At 50.0% G+C, this 22266-nt stretch overlaps 1 protein-coding gene across 11 annotated transcripts; it reads right to left on the bottom strand.

Moving 5' to 3' along the window:
• On the bottom strand, window positions 1–22078 carry Uros (uroporphyrinogen III synthase). Of its 11 annotated transcripts, none has more exons than XM_045134109.1 (10): window positions 21975–22078; window positions 13164–13309; window positions 12873–12956; window positions 11222–11318; window positions 8315–8389; window positions 7228–7302; window positions 4683–4763; window positions 4155–4240; window positions 3219–3317; window positions 1–450 (listed from the first exon to the last, which is right to left on the bottom strand). In XM_045134109.1, the coding sequence occupies exons 2-10, from the start codon at window positions 13224–13226 to the stop codon at window positions 313–315; spliced, it is 798 nt and encodes a 265-aa protein (XP_044990044.1). In that variant the 5' UTR covers window positions 13227–13309; window positions 21975–22078; the 3' UTR covers window positions 1–312. The 11 variants fall into 11 exon arrangements, with proteins under 11 accessions (XP_044990044.1, XP_044990036.1, XP_044990029.1 ...); XM_045134101.1 differs by having other exon boundaries at window positions 13164–13325; window positions 21975–22066; XM_045134094.1 differs by lacking the exon at window positions 21975–22078 and adding an exon at window positions 21674–21962 and having other exon boundaries at window positions 13164–13325.
• Between the last annotated feature and the right edge of the window lie 188 nt (window positions 22079–22266).

The raw sequence follows: 22266 nt of genomic DNA, 5'->3' as shown, positions 1-22266 counted from the left end.
CAAGTCTCCCGTGTGGTTTATTTCTCTCCTTCCTGCCAGGCGCAGGCGGCTCGGCCGGCTCCGGAGCCAGTGTACACAGGGTTGGGTTCCAAGTTACACTTCCAGGAGGGCAGTGCTGTGTGTGTGGGCTGATGATGCCAGTCCCAGGGCTGGGTCCATCTCTGCTCTAGATGCTCCCACATCAGGGAGGATGGTGACAGTGCCAGCTTCCCAAGTTTCCCTGTCTGGTTTTGGGATCCATCCCTGGGGCGACAGCAGGCTGCCCTCACCCCCGGGGCGGGGCCTGGCCATGGGGCCACCGCCCCCGTTGCCTCAGCAGCAGCTCTGGGGCTGCAGGGCCTTTGTGAGGCCGGTGGCCAGGGCCTGTGGAGTGGGCTTCTCTGCCGTGCAGCTCACAGGCAGGCCCTTGGCAGTCAGAGCACGAGTTGTGGTGGGCCCGATGGCGACAAACTGCAAAGGGGGAAGGGACAGAGGTCGGCGTGGCAGTGAGAGCTGTGCAGGGCTCGGCCAATCAGCAGCCTGGCATTCGGGCTGCGCTTCCCATGTGGTGTCCTCATTAAGGACACCATCAGCCCCGGCATTACAGCCCCACTCCTTATGTGTTCTCTTATGAATGACCACAAGGTACTCGGCAGCCACCATTCTCATGTCACCTCATGGCGCCTTCATCAAGTGCTTGCTACCCAGGACCCAAGAGCAGGCAGGGACGGGAGGCCCAGGCCTGTTTCCTCAGAGGCTCCAGCTGCAGCCAGCTGTGCTTCAGTTTCAGGGGTTCTGGTGGGGCAGGTAGAGCAGGGTTCCCAGCTGATGATTTGAGAATTAACGCCTCCTGGAGGGAGTGTATTGTTGGGGGCGGGCTTATGGGTGTTATAGCCAGTATCCCCTTGCCAGTGTTTGGCACACGCTCCTGTTGCTATGGTCCACCTTATGTTGGCCAGGGGGTGATGTCCACCCTCTGCTCATGGTATCATTTCCCCTGCCATCATGGAGCTTCCTCAAGTCTGAAAACCCAAATAAATCCTTTTCCCCCACAAGCTGCTCTTGGTCGGGTGATTTCTGCCAGCAATGCGGACCTGACTGCAACACCAGGGGTGATCTAGATGCTTCAGGAACACCGAGCTCAGGGTTCAAACCCCAGCAGCACAGGACAGGCTTTAGCGCCCACCCTGTCTGTCTCCTCTGACCGCGGCTTGTCACTCACTCCTGGGGCATTAGATGAGGGATCAGAGGGCGTTGCTTGGCCAGTGCTGAACACGTGTGTGCTTACTGACAGTCTGCAGCAGTGCCTGCCCCGTCACTAGCCCAATTCTGCAGCTCCCTGGCAGAAGCCTCGTCAGGGTACCTGACTCGAACGTGTTCATGGTCATGCCCAGGGCCTTGCCTTGAGTTGAGCATGGGATTTTGTCCCAAATCCACCCTTACTGCTGCAATTACAAGTTACAGCGCCTCACTGATACTGTTTCTGTCCATAACCAGTCTTGCCTTGTCACGGGGCTAGTGTGGGGACTAAATGAGGGGCCACGCAGCTTCTGGTAAGAGGAGGTGCTGGTTTTCTGCTGTCCTCGGACATCATGCTTGAGAACAGAGAAGCATCCCAACAGTGGCAGCCCTGACCAGCTCTCTCCTCCCTCTCCAGAAACTGGGTCCAAGTGTGGTGGGGGTGGAGCTCATGGGGTATGTGCGCCTTTGCCCAGTCTCAGGAAGTTGTGGCCTCTGACAGGAGGTACTATGCCATGGTGCCCACTGCTTCAGAAATTCCCCGAGGAAAAACAAACTACAAAAACCAGGATCCTAGCCAGGCGTGGTGGTGCATGCCTTTAATGCCAGCACTCCAGAAGGCAGAGGTAGGAGGATCCCTGTGTGTTCAAGGCCACCCTGAGACTCCATAGTGAATTCCAGGGTTTAGCAGATTAGTGATTGCCAGGAGCTAAGGGAGCAAAGGGAGGGTGACTGCTCATGGGCACGGGGTTTCTCTTTGGGTATTAGAAAGTTACGATGGCTGCGCAACTGTGTATTTACTAAATACATACTAAGATATCCTGAAACTGCTGCTCTGTGTACTTGAAAAGTATATGCATTAAATCAGTAAAATAGTGAATATTGTGCCTTGTAAATTATATCAGTAGTTGAAAAGGAAGGGAGGGAGGCAAGGGGGGGGGAGGGAGGAAGGAAGGGATAGAAGGAAAGGAAAGAAGGAAAGGAAGGCAGGCAACCAGAGACTGGAAACCAGGAAGCATTAGGTCAGTGTCGGCAGGACAGCGGCTTTCCCAGCTGAGCCCGCCCTACCTCTGACTCAGGGTCCTTGTATTTTGACTCACTCTGCCAGTCACTATGCTTGGCACCTACAGGGCATCCCTGTTAGTTCTCTAACAGTGGGATTCAGAGGCCATGTTCCTTCCCCAGTGACCCACATGCATGTTGGGCCCCTCAGTACCTCACGGTGTGACTCTGGCAAGTGGATGAATCCCTGTGGGCCTCTGTGCCCTCACTGTAAGGAAGATGATTAATCTTAACCTGCTGGATGCTGACAGCTGACTGGCACGAGAATGACATGAGCTTTGCCTCCATGAGCTTCGGCCTGTGGTGATGCACTACCATGGCTCTTCCTCTTCCGCAGTGTGGCTTAGGGCAACGGCTCTGAGCAGAGCACCCCACCTTAAATCTGGGGAAGCCACCTGCGTACCCATGAGACACACTGGTGATAAGCTGACACCGTGGCTTCATCTGATGCATGAACACTTAGGATGAGGTGGGGGTGGCCTCTACGCTTGGGCTCCAGGTCACACCCTACACCTTGTCTTCCACCCCCATGGAGCCAGTTCAAGGGACCTCCCTGGTGGATGCTACAAGGGCTGTGATTACTCACAGACTCCTAACAAGTAAAGTCCCTGCAAAGTGTGAGTGGAAACCCTTTGTGTTAAGATGCAAGAGGGTAATGTTTCCAGGGTAACTATCTCAAGATGTTGAGCAGGACCCCAACATGTATAAGAAGGAACTCACTTGGGTTCCCATCTAACCTCGAGGTTATGTTCAGCCACATAGCTGTAAGGGACAAAAAAGGGACAATCGTTCCCAGGTCAGAATGAGGAAACAGGCTGAGAGAGGGTTGGCAGCCTGTGGGGCCCTTCCAAATTTACAGAGTGTCTGGCCAGGCCCAGACTGCTCTGACTCAGCAAACTCTGGCATAACAGAAGACCACAGTTCTTAGGATACCATACCTTAATTTGGTCAAAGCTGTCACCAGATAACTCTTGAATGTACTCAAGGCTGTACTTAAGGCCAGAGGGGCTGAAAAATGTGATGCTGTCCGGGACACCCTGCCCAAAGGAAAAAGAGATCTACTGCTTGCCAAGAGAAAGAGAGAGAGAGAGAGAGAGAGAGGGAGCAAGCACGAGCTAGCGAGAGCAAACTCCCGCAGCTCGGCCAGCTCCAGCTCCCTGAGCCCTGGCAGCGGTCCCTGGTTAGGCGTGATTTCTGCTCACTGAGGCAGTTTGAAGGAACTGGTCAGAAAGCAGGTGTAAATGGAGGATCCTGGCACTGCCTGTGGGCTGCTCGACTGCCCACCCGCCCTCTACATCTGTGTTTGGCCAGAGGACACAGGCACCTAGTCTCAGCAAGCAGCACGGTGCCTCCAGCTCCTGGGGTCAGATGGCGCTGATGAGGAAAGTACAGGAAGACCAGATGACAGCCAGCCACCCTTTGGGGCTCTGGCCTCGCTGCACAGGGGTTACCCTAACAACCCCACGAGCAAGCAAGACATCCAGAAGCCCCTCCTAGAGGGCGCGGCGGCACGGCTGTTAAACAGACATGAAGACATCCATGAACGTGAGACCTTTCGGCCTCTGACGTCTAATCTAGACCTCATAGCGGACCCTTCCCAGTGTGGGCTCAGCCTCCACCCACCCCCCAAGGGCCACTGTGAGCCTCAGGCTTGTGCACAGGCAGATGCTTTACAATCAGCTCTGCAGAAGTGACTCCTTAACCCTTAGGGGACTTTCCTAGACCACGCCTCTTTCATGACACAGCCACAGGCTGCATTTACATGGCCTGGATGACTGAACACCATGGAGAATCAGCGCCTGCGAGCTGGTGCCCCCAATCCAAGCTTACCCTGGGGCTGCCCTGCTGGAGCTCTGCCTGGAAACCCCACGTACCTTCTTGGAATAGTAGTTCTCCAAGCTCCCTTGGATCCCAGGGTGTGGGATTGTCTGATAAACATTGATGCTTTCCATGGGAATCCCTGAGAACAATCAAAACCAGGACACAGGGTCACTGTACTGGGAATTGGATGGTGCCTCTGCCACCCTGTGCCCAGTTTGTGGGAACCCTCAACACAGCACATGCTTCCTGGAACACAGCCCAACAGGGGCCGCAGCCAGCCCTCCGCAGCCCGCAGAGCACTGTGGACTGGTTCCCACAGCGGGGAGGCTGAGTTGGCAGAGAAAGGCCCATAAAGCCTTCACTGGTGCCCACGGATGCCTTCTGCTCCCATTTGTGCGAGCTTGTCCACAGAGGCGTGACCCTGGAGACTCCAGGACTCCAGGAGGTGACGTCCAGGACAGCTCTCAGGAGGTGCGGAGGGTCAGGAGCCCCAAGTGTCCCCAGCTCTGTCTCTATGTCGTCACGTGCATCCTGAGCCTCGCAGTACCAGCTCCAGAGGTGTGTCAGCACACTCCAGTCACCTCTGTCCTTGAGCATGTTCGGAAGGGTGTCTCCTTTGAGGGTTCCACAGGGAAACAGAAGAGGCACGGCCGGACACTCCTCTGTGGATAAGTAACCAGACTTCGTGAAAGCTCGGCAAAACCTCAGGGGCAGACACTGTTGTATGCAGGGTACAGGGAGGGAAGCTCCGAGACCTCAATTACAACACGGGTAAACGGGAAAGGTACCTTGAGGGGAGTTACATAAAGAACTAATAGACCGTGTCAGCCAAGCGCCTAGAAAACCAACACCCGCACAAACAAGGTGGCACTCGGGTTTGGTTGGGAAGTGGCTCCCTGGAGAAGCCACTGTTTGGTTTTGGTTTTTCGAGGTAGAGTCTTGCTCTAGTCCAGGCTGGAATTTACTACATAGTCTCAGGGTGGCCTCGAAATCATGGCCATCCTCCCACCTCTGCCTCCCGAGTGCTGGGACTACGCGCCACCACGCCCAGCTCGGAGAAGCCACTATTTAGAAGGCAGGCTTTGTGCTGCAGCTGAGTCAGAAAGTAAGGGTCAGGCTTGGTTTGGTACTGGCACAGAGAATTTTCTAGCTAGAGGAGGCCCTGGATGAACCAGGACTCACACTCAAGAGACAGCAGGGAACCAGTACCCCAGGTGGCTCCACTGTCACCTCCAGCAGACAAGGTAAGCACACTGTCCCCTGCTCTCTCAGCCACTAGGCCAAGTGTCCAAAGTGTTTATAAGCAAGGCTGCCTCTTCCCATGCTATTTCTACCTGTGAAGACATAGGGCACATTCAGTCCTAAGCTCTGTACAACAGTAGTGCCAGCGTATGACTTAACAGCAGTCGTCAACAACACCATCCCACTCACCAGATGGGCAGTCAGCTGCCAGAATCTCCCTGACTGGAAAAACAGCATTTTACTAGAATCTTCCATTTTCCCATCACATGTTATCAGATGTAAGGATTTTTTTGTGTGTGTTTTGGCTTTTCAAGGTAGGATCTCGCTAGTCTAGCCCAGGCTGACTTGAATTGTAGTCTCAGGGTATCCTCGAACTCATGGGGATCCTCTCAAGTGCTGGGACTAAAGGCGTGCACCACCACGCCCAGCAAATGTAAGGAATTTTAATGGGTGCCAGTCACGCGCAAACACTTTGTGAGTCCCGCATCCTCAGCGTCCCCTGAGCCGGGTCCTCCAGTGCCTGCGGTGAGGGGCGAGCAGAACAAGCGCTTGGCCTCCAGCACAGGCTCCCGCAGCACGGCTAAGCCTCGGGAGCAGCTGGTGGCAGGAATGTTCTCCATTTGAACGGCTGTCAACATGTGTGCCAACCCAAAAGCAGTGACATGGGAAATCGTTAACTGTGGGCCACAGGTGCCTGCTGAGGTCTCTCTCCCAGCGAAGTCTTTAATGTGCTGCAGATGCCACATCTGCAAAGCCACGCTCGGGTGCTCTTCTCCACTCTAGCCTGGGTGGCCCTCCTGTGTCTGGCTCCGTGAGGGCTGGGGCAGAGTGCAGGGCTCTAGGGGCTAAAGCTCTTGCTGGGGCAGCGGGGGAACTCAGGAGCAAATCAGGCATCCAACTTCCCAGCAGGCCCAGCCCCAAAGGCATGAAGCATGGCTTCTTCGCAGCACCGGCCCGACTTCAACACGGGCGTGAGGCTGAGAGCCGAGTCTCAGGCCTGGCTTCAGTGGTGCGGGCTCCCCGCGCACAAGCGCTTCTCTTTCGCTCCATTACCAGCGTCGGGCCAAGAATCAGATCTACGCACACAGCCAGGGCTCCCACACGGCAGCCGGCTCAGCTGCTTTGGCTCCCTGGAAAGGACTCTCTGTGGTAGGTGCTGGGCTACAACATCCAACCAAACCTAACTTACGGGAGGAAAGTATTTACTTTGGCTTACAGTCTCGAGGGGACGCTCTATCACGGCAGGGAAAGGATGGCACGAGCAGAGGCCGGTCATCACTTCTGCCACAGCGGGTAGAAACAGCAGCAGGAGAGTGAGCCGAACTAACAGCGGCAAGCCAGGGCTAATGAACCTCAAAGTCCTCCCCCAGCAGCGCACCTCCTCAGCAAGGCTCCTCCTCCCAAACTACCCATCATCTGGGGACCAAGTATACAAAGCACATGATCTCATGGGGGACATCTGATGTAAACCACCATGCCCTCCCACACATAAGCAGCGCTGCTGTGCTGCTGAGAGACCTACTGCAAGTCTACTTCCTGAGAGGTACTTCTCTACAAGTCTACAGCTGGGCATGGTGGTACATGCCCCCAATCCCAGCACTTGGAAGATGGAAGCAGGAGAACCTCTGTAAGTCTGAAGGAAGCCTGAACTACATAGAGACCCAGGCCAGGCTGAACATATGAGACCCTATCGGAAAAACCTCAAAAGGAATGACCAGTGACATTTTAAATTCCAGCCCATGTGCTGCCCAAGGAGGAGCTTGTCATCTCTTTGCCTGGGAGAAGATCTGAGGGGAGAATTTAAAGAAGGAGAGTTCCGTCCTGGCTGAGAGGTCAACAGTCACAGGTGGGTGGGTGTCCCTGGGGAAGTGCTGTTCTACTTACTGGAACAAATGTACTCTGCAAGCTGTGCTGCGTTCCCGCAGTTTTCTCCTTCTCCATCCAGGCCGATTTTACTCACTGGAAAACAACAAAGAAGTTATTTTCTTCTAATAGTTACTGAAGTCCTTTGGTTCCTGTGTCATTTTTAGATGTAAAAATATATGAGCATTGCTTTCAAAATCACAGAGAGGTCTCCTCTGAAAGCCAGGGTAGGGAGATCACAGGCATCCATTTGGAGGTGAGTGCCCTGGCCTGGCCTTCACAGTCCCTGGACACGAGACTTTGCCTTAACTAACTTCTCCACATCCCTCCCACTCAGCTTATCTACAAGAGCCGAACACAGCAGCCCTTGGGGCTCTCTTTAGGCTTATGTAAGATAATGAGGCCAATGCTAGCACCTGTTTATCAAGCAGGAGATGGTGAGCATCTGGGACCTGCTGTGTTTTGCACGTGACTCTTTAGAGCCTTCATTTTGTTAGAGAAATGAGGTCAGCACATCCCGGAGTCCTGACTGACATGGCCAGACCAAGGCGCAGGGGCTGGAGTAAAGGTTTCTCAGTGACCTGCCAATAAGGACCCACGGCACTTTGGACTTAAGGTGAGAGCTGTCCCAACCCCTGGCATAAGGTTCCTATTCATGGAGAGTAAGAAGCCCACAGATCCCCGCTCCCTGCCCTTCACCAGACAGTGGCCACTCTGCCGAGAAGGCTGGTGAATAAAGGGCTAACTTGGCACTGGTGCTGCACACAGAAACAAGGGACTTCACAGAAGACAGCAGTGCCGTGGGCATTCCATTTGGGAATTACAAAACAGACTCCTATGACACAAATGACAGTTTCAATACAGTGCCAGGGATGGGATACCTCCTGTGAGTTATTGGCCGGGGAGGTCCCTGATGCCCCCAAAACATTATAGGCCATTGCTGAGGCCCTTGGTTTCCAACCAGGAATAGCTACAGATGATTGGGCTTCTGTGTGAGAAGGAAAAAACTCAGTAGCAGAGGCCAGTAAGTTAAAAAGGAGATATAAATATATTTTTTAAAGTTACAGGTTAACTTACTCACACTTGCCACGCTGTTTTGAGTGCTTACCCAGAGAAGCAGTAGCATTTCCAACCACGTACACAGACTTAGCATTCCACTTTTCTTTCAGAGACTTTTCCCAGACTGCAAGGCAAGAAATTATATATGAGTTGTACATACCAATGTGGCCGTTGGCTTATTGCTGTTCATCCAAAGAAACTCATGAGCAAAGCAAGAGCAGCCTCTGAGACTGCACCTCCACTTTCAAGTTGTCCATCCTCTGCAGGGAGTATTTAAAGCACTCTGGTAAACAGCTAGTTATGTCTTCCTGAAATACCGCATCTCCCCAGCTGTTGCTAGGAGCACGTTTTTGAATGGTATGGTAGTTTGAATGTATGTCCCCCATAGACTCAGGTACTTTAAAAAAAATATATATATATATATGAAATTTATTTTTATTCATTTATTAGAGAGAGAGAAAGACAGAGACAGAATGGGCATGACAGGGCCTCTAGACATTGCAAACGAGCTCCAGACACATGTGTCACCTTGTACATCTGGCTTACGTGGGTCCTGGGGAGTTGAACCTGGGTCCTTTAGCTTTGCAGGATAATGGCTTAACTGCTGAGCCATCCTTCCAGCCCAGGTATTATTATTATTTTTTTTACAGCTTGTATTTGGGTCTCTAGCCACCTAGCTGGAGGAGGTGTCACTTGGGGTGGATCCTGGGGTCCAGCCCAAAGGTGTATTTGGGGGCAGATCTGAATTACAGCCCAAAGGTGTGCAAAGAGGTTTGAGGTCTGGAAGGTTTATGCTTGCTCATTTTTTTTTTTTTGTTTTTTGGCAGAGTCTCACTCTAGCTCAGGCTGAGCTTGAATTCACTATGTAGTTTCAGGGTGGCCTCAAACTCATGGCGATCCTCCTACCTCTGCCTCCTGAGTGCTGGGATTAAAGGTGTGCGCCACCATGCCCAGCACACTTGCTCCTTTTTGGTGTTTGCTGGCTGGTGGTGGTTTCTCTCTCCCTGATTGGGTTTGTAAATGGGAGCCAGCTTCCTGTCTCCAGGTGTCTGGCCGGAGGTGTCACTGGCAGCAGATCTGATTTCTAGCCCCACAGTATGCTGGGTGCTTGAGCTTTGCCTGGGCTCTGCTGCTGGCTGCTGGTTCTTGCTCAAGTGCGGTGCTGGTGTGTGGCTGTGTCTTGGCTTGGACCCGGGAAGGGGGCCAGCCTCTCCCACCATTATGGAAGTTCCCCGGATCTGTGAGCTGAAATAAATGCCTTCAGCCCATAAACTGTGTCTGGTTTGGAAGCTTATCCCAGCAGTGTGAAGCTGTCTACAACACCATGAATCCTTTCTCTTCTTTGAAACAAGAGTGGGATGCATTTGGAATTGAAATTTGGAGTCCACAGCTCCAGGGAGATGTTGAGCCTACGCTGTAATGCACAATGCCCTTATTACTTTTTGGTTTATAGCTGTCTCATCCTGAAGGTTTTGGGGGACTGTATCTGAGTTCTCAGGGTGTTCACCATTAAGAAGAGCACCCAGTCTTTCATTCCACACAAGGTGCCTGTGCACCCAGGCTCTAAAGCAGGCCAGCTACTTGTACAGGGAGAGGATTGTGACACCCTTACCACTGTTACACTCTCACTGTCCACTCTGTCCCAGGCAATGTCTTGGGTGTTCCTCTGTGGGGCTCTTGACTTAAAACCTTGTAGCCTGTGGTATGAGAGTTTCCACTCTATAGTCTTCAAACTCATCTGCCAGGTGGGATTGCTGTTCTCATCCATTTCACAGGGCACAACAAGGATGATGTCTGACACTGCATGTTCAGGAATTACTAGGCATGATCAAGGATGAGGAGAGGGGCTGGAGAGATGGCTTAGCGGTTAAGCGCTTGCCTGTGAAGCCTAAGGACCCCGGTTCGAGGCTCGGTTCCCCAGGTCCCACGTTAGCCAGATGCACAAGGGGGCGCACGCGTCTGGAGTTCGTTTGCAGAGGCTGGAGGCCCTGGCGCGCCCATTCTCTCTCTCTCCCTCTATCTGTCTTTCTCTCTGTGTCTGTCGCTCTCAAATAAATAAATAAAAAATTAAAAAAAAAAAAAGGATGAGGAGAGGTCAGAAGTCAAGGAGCTCACCAAGGGCAGAATGGAGACACGAGCCCATGCCTGTGGCAATGCAAAGCTTCTGTGCTAACTCCTCTCTCTGCTGCCTCCCCTTCACCCACTGGAAGGATATCCCAAGCCTGTGTCTTGATCTGCAAAGTGAGATCACAAAACTGCCCTCCTATGAACTGCAGTGTGGGAAGAATGAGAAAATGGATGGGTGGTACTTAGCACACAGCCTATGTACAACAGGCACTCCATTCATGGTAATAAGGGGGCTGGCCACTCTGGAGACTGGCTATCAGGGAACGGGAGGACCTATTCAAACTGCTGGGTGAAGGAGAGGGGTTCTGGAGATGGCCACGTTACTAAGGCTTGGCTGAACACAGGGCATTTCTTCATTATTTTTCTCATCATCCATTGAGAAAAGGGTGTTTATCCTATTTTCAAAGGAAGAAACTGGATGCCCCTTGTACATCTGGCTTACGTGGGTCCTAGAGAATTGAACCTGGGTCCTTTGGCTTTGCAGGCAAATACCTTAACAGCTAAGCCATCTCTCCAGCCCTTAGTAAATTGTTTTTAAAAAAATATTTTATTCATTTGCTAGGAGAGAGAATGAATGGGTATGCTAGCCTCTAGCCACTGAAAATAAACTCCAGATACATGTACCACGTTGTGCATCTGGCTTTATGTGGGTATTGGGGAACTGAACGCAGGTCATTAGGCACTGTGGGCAAGTGCCTCAGCTGCTGAACCATCGCTCCAGCCCAGGACCCCACTTCTATAGGGCATATGGTTACCTCTGGATCTGAGGGACTCAGGAAAGCAATGTGAGTAATACAGGCGACTTGAATATGAGCAGATCCAACCTCACCTTCAGTTTTATTGTCTTTCTCCAAACACAGTTTCACTGCTTCCACTGCTCTGGGGCTGGTAAAAATGAGTCCCCCAAAGCCTTCAGGATGAGACAGCTATAAACCAAAAAGTAATAAAGGCATTGTGCATTACAGCGTAGGCTCAACATCTCCCTGGAGCTGTGGACTCCAAATTCCAATTCCAAATGCATCCCCAAAACAGTGGGCAAACTCTTCCTTCTACCCCTCCACCCCCTGGCATGTCTCAGTGCTGACACAGGCCTGGAGCTATGCCAGGCCTTGTAGGACACGTGGGAGAGCCTGTTCATTGCAACAGCCCTTCCCTGAAGAAGCTCCGTTCTAGGAGACGTGGACAGCTGCAGCGCAGGTGACGGGCGTGGCTATGACAGCAGAGCCGAGGGACAGCCTGGCCCGGCCAGGCGTGGCGTGGGGTGGGGTGCGCTGGCCAGAGGAGGCTTGATCTCCACCTGTCATGCCACAGGAACTTCCAGGAGGTGAGACCAGTGAAATCTCATTGTCTACGTTATGTGTGTTTATTGTAGGGAGGGTATGCACGTAACACAGCACGTGTGTGGAGAGCACAGCACAACCTCAAGGAGCACATTCTTTTCCTTCCACCTCTGCTGAAACAGGGTCTGCTTTTGCCCTGCGAATGCCATTCTAGCTGGTCTACACGCTTCTGGATTCTCCTGCCTCCCACAACAGAAGGCACATTGGCTTTACGTGGGTGAGCTGGGTCGGCGAGCTTGAAAGCAAGCACCTTTACTTGGCGGTGATACATCGTGCTGCACATGAGCTCTGAGCCAGGCACTGGGCTAGTATATACATCTGGCTTCATGCAAAGCATAGGTAGTCAAACTTTTTGGCTTATCTCTTCTGTGCTGGGTATCAGACATGCCTTGTACATGATAGGCAAGTACTCTACAACTGAGCTCAGCCCAGGACTTAAAAAAATTATTCTATTTTTATTTATTTGAGAGGGAGGAGGAAGGAGGAGGAAGGGAAGGAGAGAATGGGTACAACAGGGCCTCCAGCCACTGCAGTAACTCCAAATGTGTGTGCTACTTGTGCATCTGGCTTAGGTGGGTCCTGGGGAATTGAATCTGGGTCTTTAGGCTTTGTAGGCAAGCGCCTCAACAGCTAAGCCATGTCTCCAGTCCTCAGACCAGAACTTTTAATCTGAATCATTTGAGAGGCTTTACTGGGCCTGTTTACTTCAATATGTCAGGTCTATACTTAACAGCAGAACCGAAGTGGCGGACAGAAGCCCTGAGCTTATGTTCTGGCCCTGTATTGCTGGCTGGAGGTCCTGGCTGAGTTGTCTAAGTCAGGCCTCTCTCTAAAATAGGAAAATACCTGTCTGGTCTGCTGAAAAGGAGACGGAGCCAGGGGTAGATTGAGTGAGATGCATTCAAAGGTCTTAACAGGGTCACATGGGTCTGGTCCTGGGGCCCATTTCTGAGCCCACTGGCTTCTTAGAGGAGCAGCTAGAGGCTCGGGGAGGGGAGCCCATGGGGAACCTATGCTGCCCTCCTGCTCAGGACTGATGGGAAACGAGGGCTACTAAAACACCCTTATGGCTTGTGCTGGCAAGGGTTCTACAAAAGCACCTCTAACATGGGGCCCAGACACAGACATGACAGACCTTACCTTCTCTGACAAACTGGGAAGAGACAAAAACTCAAATGATAAAACAGGAATCAGGGTGGCTTCCAGTCCATACAATCCCAATTCCTGCAAAGGAAAGACGGTGGTTCTGGACTGGCCAGGGCTGTTTTGAAAATGTAGGTCATGGCATCCCATGGATGATGTACTGTTATTTGCAAGGAAAGAGATATGACATCACAGCAAAGATTCTCTCAAGTTCATCAAGATTTTAGTGCACTCGCCTGCCCCCAGCTCTCTGGACTCTGCAGCATGGAAGTGGGCCCAGGCACTCACCTGGACGTACGGATCTTGGCCACTGTCATCCTCCTTGGCATCCTTCAGTAAGAGAACCCTCATGGTGCCACGCAGTCCTTGTAACAGGTGCTGAGGCAGCGCAGGGAAACGGACGGTCAGATCTCAGAGACACTTCCTGGACAGTGCTGGAGGAGACAGCACCTGAAGGAGGCAATCCCACACCGTGACGTGGCACTAATGGGCTTGTTCTGGCTGAAGACCCCGTCACTGATAAGGCAGGCCAAGGGAGAGGCTGCCAGCAGTTGATATCACCAGGCAAGGCAGAGGGGAGCCGCCAGTGAAAGTGGTAGGTACTGTGCCAAACACTTGTGGCTAACAGGAGTGGTATGAATTCTGCTCCAGCCCAGCAACCAAGACAGAAATAAATGTCTAAATTTTAAGAAGGCAAACAAATATTTCCCTTTTCAAGATAAATACATATAGATGGTTGGACTTCTGTGGCAGTAGGAAGAAAACTCAGTAGCAAAGGCCAGTAAGCTAGAAAAGAGATATAAAGGGAAGAGAAAGGAAGGGAGGGGGGTATTTAATAGGATGGTATTGTATATATGTAAGTAGAAGAATAGATTACTGGGGGTGAAAAGGCCCAAGTGAGGTCAGGGGAAGAGCTTAAGTGAAGGAAAGGTGGAGGGAGTGCTAATCAAAATCTAAGAGGATATAAATAAATCATATGGAAACCAACTTTTTTAGGAAAATGGAACACTCAGGAGCAATACATTGTTACTAGAACATTTTCAGTGCCAGGGATGGGATACCTTCCAGTGAGTTGTTGGCCAGGGAGGTCCCTGATGCCCCCAAAGTATTACAGACCATTGCCAAGGCCCTTGGTTTCCCACCAGGAATAGATGGTAAGACCCTATTGCTGAAGACTCCACATTCTTGGGCTGCAAGGACACTGAAAAATCCTACTGGAACTGAGCTGATAACCTCCTCCATGTAGACCAGCTGACAGAAAGCTGGAAGAAGCCATTCTGCATGCAGTTCAATGAGAGAAAGAGAAATCACCAGTGAACATACTCAACAGTGGACACTGCAAGCCTTATATTTGGCCAGCTAGTCAAATGAGCCAACTGCTACAATAGTGACACGTCTGTCATGGTGGAAACCAACTGCCCGCTCCATGGGAGGAAATACATCCCTGATACTGAAGACTTAAAACAAAGGTAGTTACGAGCCCTAGGGGTATAATGTCTGCTGCTGTCTGGCTAAATGCATATACTATGTGCATCAAACTGCCCAGTAAGCACTTCTCTTAATGTTCATACCCATATATTAATTTTACTCTCACTTTTGGTAGAGAACCTTCTCTTTTCAGATGGAAGTGACCTTGGAATGACTCAGAAGGAATCACAGTGCTGGGAAGAAGTGACAGGAGTGCTCAGCACTGCAATATCTTGATCACACCTTCCAAGGCTCAGGGTCCATTGCGGAAGAGGTGGCAGAAAGAATGTCAGAGCCAAAGGAAGGGTAGGGCTCCTTACAACATGCTCCTCCAGACACAAAATGGCCTGGACATCCATGACCTCACAGTGCCTGACACTACCTACACAAGACCATCATAAGAGGAAAAGATCACGACATCAAAATAAAAGAAAGACTGATTGAGAGAGGGATGGAATATGATGGAGAACAGAGTTTCAAAGGGGAAAGTGGGGGGAGGGAGGGCATTACCATGGGATATTGTTTACAATCATGGAAGTTGTTAATAAAAATAAATTAATTAAAATATAAATACAGCAAGCAGCTTATAAGTACTTTAAGTTACATTGAGTTTCCCATGTCTCAAATGATGTTTATCAATGTTGCCAAAGTCATGAGATGATCTATCAACATGCAAAACCATTTTCCAACAGGTATCTGGGGTCTGACATACTTCTGACCCTTTCTTCCTGGAGTGTCATTTCCAAGGATAAACACAAAGCAATAATCAGAAATGTATACAAAGACAGACATAAAAATGTTTACCCTGGCCATCTATATAGATGCAAATAAATAAAATATTAAAAAATAACCTGATTATATGAATTATGACATTGAATGTTAAAGAAAAACATAGGAGTCAGTCATAAGTCATCTGGCTTTACATCCACATACATAAAAGTACACACACCAAAATACCAGTAGTGGTTACTTCTGAGGAGGTTAGGATAAACTCCTTCTTCTTTTTTATTTTTATTTATTTGAGAGCAACAGAGAAAGAGGGATGGAGGGAGAGAGAAAGAGAAAGAGAGAGAGAGAGAGAGAGAGAGCGCGAGCATGATGCCAGGGCTTCTAGCCACTGCAAATAAATTCCAGATGCATGCGCCCCCTTGTGCATCTGGCTCACATGGGTCCTGGGGAATCAAGCCTCGAACTGGGGTCCTTAGGCTTCACAGGCAAGCACTTAACTGCTAAGCCATCTCTACAGCCCTCCTCCTTCTTTTTTAATCCAAAACATTTAATAAGCATGCCAGGTGTGATGGCTCATGCCAGTAATCCCAGCATTCAGGAGGCTGAGGCAGGCAGATCATCACAAGTTCAAGGCCAGCCTGTTTGTGCGTTTAGAAATGCCTGGGCTACACAGCAAGACTCTGTTTCAAAATCGGAGGGGGCAGGCGTGGTGGCGCATGCCTTTAATTCCAGCACTCGGGAGGCAGAAGTAGGAGGATCACCATGAGTTCGAGGCTACTCTGAGACTACATAGTGAAATCCAGGTCAGCCAGGGATAGAGTGAGACCCTACCTCAAAAAAAAAAAAAAAAAAGTTAGGGGTATTATGTTTTTCTTGTAATACAAATAGGGGACATATGTTAAACCACCCCAAAGCCCAGAATGAATGCTGTGAAGATCTACAGAATAAAGCTCCTGAGAGGCTGGCACATTATCATGCCATAAGTACGTTACATCCACCAGTTAGCTTCTGTGGACATAAAGCAGCAGTGTACAGCTCAAGGAGCAGTGACCAGTAAGCCACCACCCACCACACTGCTGGGCTGCTGGGGTGTTACATCCAGGCAACAGCTTGGGAATAAGTTGCTATGAATCTAAGCATCCAAACCCGGGTGGACAGGTAAGAATTATGAAACCCTATTCTAGTTCCTGTGGTTGTACCTGTGATACTGGGGAAATCGGACTCGAGGAAATGGGCAGCATGGCTCCTGCCATCTGCTGAAGTTCTCAAAACGTCTCATCCAGAAGTTAGGAGCCTGTTCTTCCATGATGGACAATGGCATGTGCTACTTTGGCTTGCTAGGCTTACTGTAGCATTTTTTTTTTTTTTTTTTGCATGTGTGTCCATAAAGTGGTATGTGGTGTGGGGCGTGCCCTTGCCGGCAGTGGGGTGCACTTATCTTGGTGGCAGGAGGGAATGCTGGATGTCCAGCTTCACTGTTCTTCTGCCTGTTCTTCCTGATCCTGGAGCTTGCCAGCCATGTTGTTGTTTTTTCCCATGAGCCCTGGTGGTTCCTGGGTCTCTGCTTCCCTACAGGACTAGGGTCAGACATGTGTGGCCACATCTAGAGTTTTATGAGGGTCCTGGAGCTTGAATGTGAGTGTTCTCTCATGCATGCACAGGAAGTGCTCTTACTTACTGAGCCACCTCTCTAGCCCATGTCTGGGGCAGGACTTCACACTGAAGCCCAGGTTTGCTTGGAACTCACTTTGTAACTCAGGCTGTTCTTGAATTTAAGGCAATCTCTTGCCTCAGCCTCTAGAGTGTTGGGATTACAAGCATGGCTCATAGTGCTGGCTGGGATGCTGGTCTTGACTGAACTGAGAAGTGCCTAGGAGACTGGAAAAGCACATCTCCGAATTTACCTGTGATGGTCTTTCCAGAGGGAACTAAGCCGGGGGGTGGGGGAGACCTAAAGTGGACTGAATCATCCTACATAATGGTCTTGGATGAAATAGAAGAGGAAAAGGTGGGCTGAGAAGATGGCTTAGTGGTTACAGCACTTAACCCTCAAGCCTGAGTATCTGAGTTTAACTCTCCGAGCCACGTAGAGAGCCAGAAGCTACGGTAGGCTTCTGCCATCCCAGCAGGCCAATGGCAAGATGGGAAACAGACAGGAGAATCTCCAACAAGCTCTTGGAAAGTACAGCATAAAGAACACAGGGCTGGAGAGACTGCTTAGTGGTTAAGGCACTTGTCGGCAAAAGCCTAAGGCCCAATCCCACATAAACCAAATGCACAAGGTGGTGCATGCATCTGGAGTTCATATGCACTGGCTACAGGCCCTGACTGTGCCCATTCTCTCTGTCTATCTGCCTCTTTTCCTCCCCCCCCACATACAATATATCTATCAATATCTCCCTCCTTCCCTCCCTCCCTCCCTCTCCTTCTCTCTCTCTCTCCATATATATATATGTGTGTGTGTGTGTGTGTGTGTGTGTATATATTTGTATCACCTTCCCAACTTCCCCCAGACCTTCCCTCCCAACCTAGATTCCTTCAGTTGTGGAATAGCGAGGTGGAATTGAAAGTCGTCCTCTGGCTTCCATAGGGGCACACCCATACTCTCACACACAAATACACACTCATACATAACACACACAAATAAATGACATCTTTCTTATAAAACAGAAAAAGGAGAAAGCCCACTGGGATTCTCTGTCCAGGCTTCCTAGTGGCCACAATGTGCACTGTCTGCTGTACCATGTCCTAACCCCGTAATGGGCTGAGATCATGAGCCAAACCCAAACAAAGAACTCCTCTCTTGAAGTTGTTCTCTCGGGTATTTGGGCCACAGCTCCAAAAAGCTAACGACCAGCCATTTACAAATGGTAACATAGTGGCTGCTGTGAAAGTCATGGACAGAGTCTAACATCAATGATTACTCTAGACAACTGAGTGGGCCTAACTCAGTCCTCTGGCCTTGCCAAAGGAGGGATGAGGCTGCCCAGAGCAAGAAGGGGTTCTCCCTGTGGTCACAGCTTCAGCTTGTGCAGACTGCTGGCTGCACGTCCTAGTGGCCTGCCCATCCTTATTGGTTTGTATGACAGAGTCTGGCCTGCCTTTTCAGCCCCTCGTCTCCTCCTCGCTCTGTTTCTTTGCTTGAACTCTAGCCATCTGGCATGTCATATACTGGTACATGAAACTTGGCATTTTCTTCTGAAGTCCACAAAGCAGGCAACAAGAATGGAGACTAAAAGCTGAAGTGGGCTGAAGAGAGGCTAAAGGTGCTTGCTTACAAAGCCTGACAACCCGGGTTCGAGATGATGATGGCAGCGAATGCGCTGAATGGGCACCTACTCCCTGCCAGGTCTTTCATAACCTCTGGCATACAGAAGATGACACTCACCCCAAAATCTCAGAACTGCTAAGGTGAGGCGGGAGTTAAAATTCAGAGGCAATTTAGACCCAAATTCTATGTTCTTAATTTTTCTCATTCTTGCTGCCTATCATATATTTTTGCTTATTAAGATGGGAAAAATAAAGGTAGTCACTACAGTACAATTTGCTTAGTTTAATTATAAAACATATGCCAAATTTAGTCTACCCACAATGAACAAAAACAATTCCCTTTGAGTTCTATCCTGTGTTCCGTTAGGTAATAAACTTGATGCTAGTGAGTAGGAAGTCCAGGCTTCTCAATGGTAACTGATTCTCTGATGTGTGCTGCAAGACTCAGCACAATCTAACTACCACCCTAAAGACAGCTCTGCTGTGACATGAATTTTTGCTGATGACGCCCTGTGGGGCTGGAGGCTGAGAGGTCACTGGTGAGAGCTCACAGGTAGCTGAACATTGTCCTTTGCACTCAGGAAGAGGCTGGTGGAGGGAGCAGCTGGGGCTAGAGACGAGGCCCAGGTTCCGGTCCTGGCTGCTCTTTCCCAGTTTCAGTTTCTACATCCTTGAAATAGACTGGGGCCTCAGTCTCTCTGGCTTCTCTGAGGGCTTCTTTCCCATACTGGATACTCAGCACATACTCTCCACACTGAAAAACAACACTTGTATATTTACCCAGCATCTGTGAAAGAGAGATCATTGCTTTTCCTCAAAGCAATAGGGAACCGGGCTGAGACGGCTCAGCACTTAAGGGTTCCTGTTTGCAAAGCCTCCTGGCTTGGGCCTTATTTCCCAGTAAAGCCAGAGGCACAAAGTGACACACACATCTGGAGTATGTTTGCAGCAGCAAAAGGCCCTGATGTACCGATACCCTCTTTCTCATTCTGTTAAAAAGAAGAAGAAGAAGAAAAGGAGGAGGAGGAGGAGGAGGAGGAAGAAGAAGGAGAAGGAGAAGAAACAGAAAAGAAATAGGAGGGCTACAGAGATGACTTCGTGGTTAAAGTGTTTGCCTGCCAAGCCTAAGGACTCATGTTCAACTCTCCAGGTCCCACGTAAGCCATATGCACAAGGTGACACAAATGCGCAAGGCAGTACATGTGCATTACGGTGGCTGAGGCCCTGGTGCACCAATTCTCTGTCACATTAAAAAAATAGGCCAAAACTGGGTGTGGTGGCACACACCTTTAATCCCAGCATTTGGGAGGCAGAGGTAGGAGGATTACCGTGAGTTCAAAGCCACTTTGACACTACATAGTGAATTCCAGGTCATCTGGGCTAGAGTGAGACCCTACCTCAAATCCCCCCCCAAAAAAGGGGGGGGAGTAACTGAATTAAAGCCACTCAAATATCATTTACTGTGGCAGGGTAAAACACAGCTCTTAAAAAAACAAACACACAAACAAAAAAGAAACAGCTTTTACCTCAAAGGGAATAAGCCAGTTTGGTCTAAACCAAGTATGAGTGACAATGGTTATCTCAAATAACATTTCCATGTTGAAGCAGTCACATGATTTTTTTTTTTTTTTTGCAAGCAAATGCCTTAACTGCTAAGGCTTTAAAAAAATTGTTTTTTTGTCAATTTTTAAAATATTTTTATTTATTTATTTGAGAGCAACAGACAGAGAAAGAGGCAGATAGAGAGGAGAGAGAATGGGCGCGCCAGGGCCTCCAGCCACTGCAAACGAATTCCAGATGCGTGCGCCCCCTTGTGCACCTGGCTAAGTGGGTCCTGGGGAGTTGAGCCTCGAACTGGGGTCGTTAGGCTTTACAGGCAAGCGCTTAACCACTAAGCCATCTCTCCAGCCCCCTTTTTCTCAATTTTTATTAACATTTTCCATGATTATAAAAAATATCCTATGGTAATACCTTCCCCCCCCCACTTTCCCCTTTGAAATTCCATTCTCCATCATATCCCCTCCCCATCTCAATCATTCTACTTACATATATATAATACCAGCCTATTAAGTACCCTCCTCCTTTCCTTTCTCTTCCCTTTATATCTCCTTTTTATAGTAGAAGGACATATGAAAGTCATATATGAAGACACTCACTAAAAACACTGGTGAGGACATCAGACAGGAGGGTTACAGCAAAGGGGGCTATCTCTGTTATGGATCTCAGATGCTATCTGATGATACTGGGTTTTGTATTAATAAAAGCTGATGTCCTGCTAAATTAGGTCAGGTCTCGAAACTGGACACTAAATGGCCATTAACGGGACGAAAGATAATGCAAGATAATTTTGGCTTTGGATCTGCAATGTTCTAACTTTCCATAGTCATGTTCTAAGCAGTCCTGTGGAATCTTCAACACAGTATGGCTTTCTTCTGAGAACTTCAGATTCCACCTAGGAGCATTAGAGTTCTTCAGAAAACAAAAGCAAGAATATATGTCACTCTCTCTCTATATATAATGATTTGAATGAGGGTTGGGGGATGTACTTGAATACTCCCAAAATGATTGTATTCACTGCCTTTATTCAGTTTCAGGCAGTGAGAGCTATGGGGAGTCTAAGCATCACGTGTCTATATGAAAAAAGAAAACCATTACGTGGTATTGGCTCATGTTATCACTGAGACTTGGTAGTTCCTCAAATTGCTATCTTCAAGCAGTAAAAGAATTTGAGATGCTTTATGTTTATCATGTTGGGGAGCAGAAGGGGAAAGAGTAAGAGAGCTCCATCAATTCCTAACTCCCCAGGCAACACTGTCTCACATTCGGTCTAGTTTTGTTTTCCTGAGTTAGGGCTGACCTAGAATTCACTATGTAGTCTCAGGGTGGCCTCGAAATCACAGTGATCCTCCTACCTTTGCCTCCCACAATCTTCACATTCTGAATGGGTGTTAAAAACCTCTATTTGTGGCAGCTCACTCCAGGACATGACCACCAGATTTCTATCTGCCCCAAATTCACAGAGATGGAAGTAGAAAGGTGGTTACCAGGAGCTGTAGGTGACACTGGGGTGATGCTTAATGAGTAGTTTTGTAAGATGAATATACAAATGCCAGTGAAACACACACTTTTGTAATGGGTACCATGGCTATATATACCCTCCCCCCCCCCCCCCCCCCCCCGCGCCTCAAGGTATGGTCTCCCTCCAGCCCAGGCTGATCTGGAATTGACTATGTAGTCTCAAGCTGGCCTTGAACTCACGGCGATTCTCCTACCTCATGTATATTTTATTGCAACTTTAAAAGAGCATAAGAAGTGAGGAAAAAACTACTCACTATGTCTCAGTGCAATTGCATTGATGATCTGAGTGTTTTCTTTCTAATGTTAGCGTTATGACAGGTGTCCATTACAGGAACATGCTTTTGCACAATGACGGGCTCCTACGCGACCCCCTCCGACGCTGAGCGCTAGTGTTACCAGTACACTGCTCTCCACAACAGGGCCTGGAGGACGGGCGACTCTCCGGACTACCGGCGAGCAGGCTCTCTCCTCCTGATGACCACTAAGGCTATTCACGCTTCAGCCGGAACCCCGCCGGGCCATGGCCGCCTCACCAGGAGGGGCAGCGACACCTACCTCGGTCGCCAGCCCCGGCTCCGGGCGGGCACCGGGTCGGGCGTGGCTGGCGGGGCCCGGCAGTCGCCCTCCGCCGCAGGTCCCCGGGTCGGCGCCTGAGCCCGCGGCGCGGCGCTGCGCATGCGCGCCGACCTCCGGCCGCCGCCGGCGGCAGCCATGCTGGACGGGTCGATCCGCTGCGCGGAGAGGCGGGGGGAGGCGTGGAGAGAAGGCGTGAATGAGCGAGGACGGGGAGAGGAGGCACAGGTCAGAAATGGACAGCACGAAGGAGGGCGCTGTGACGGACAAGGCG

Source organism: Jaculus jaculus, chromosome 1, assembly GCF_020740685.1.
Source record: "Jaculus jaculus isolate mJacJac1 chromosome 1, mJacJac1.mat.Y.cur, whole genome shotgun sequence".
Taxonomy (NCBI): Eukaryota; Metazoa; Chordata; class Mammalia; order Rodentia; family Dipodidae; genus Jaculus; species Jaculus jaculus.
The sequence above is the reverse complement of the archived record's forward strand: the minus strand, read 5'-3'. Positions and strand labels throughout refer to the sequence as shown.

What these genes read in the sequence shown, in the direction of transcription:
- Uros (XM_045134071.1), bottom strand. Translation starts at nt 13,204, where the DNA reads ATGCCAAGGAGGATGACAGTGGCCAAGATCCGTACGTCCAG. An exon ending in TGCAGAGTACATTTGTTCCA is followed by an intron (nt 4,764 to 7,227) that starts GTAAGTAGAACA and finishes ACTTATCCACAG; the next exon opens with AGGAGTGTCCGGCCGTGCCT. An exon ending in AGAACTACTATTCCAAGAAG is followed by an intron (nt 3,318 to 4,154) that starts GTACGTGGGGTT and finishes TCCTTTGGGCAG; the next exon opens with GGTGTCCCGGACAGCATCAC.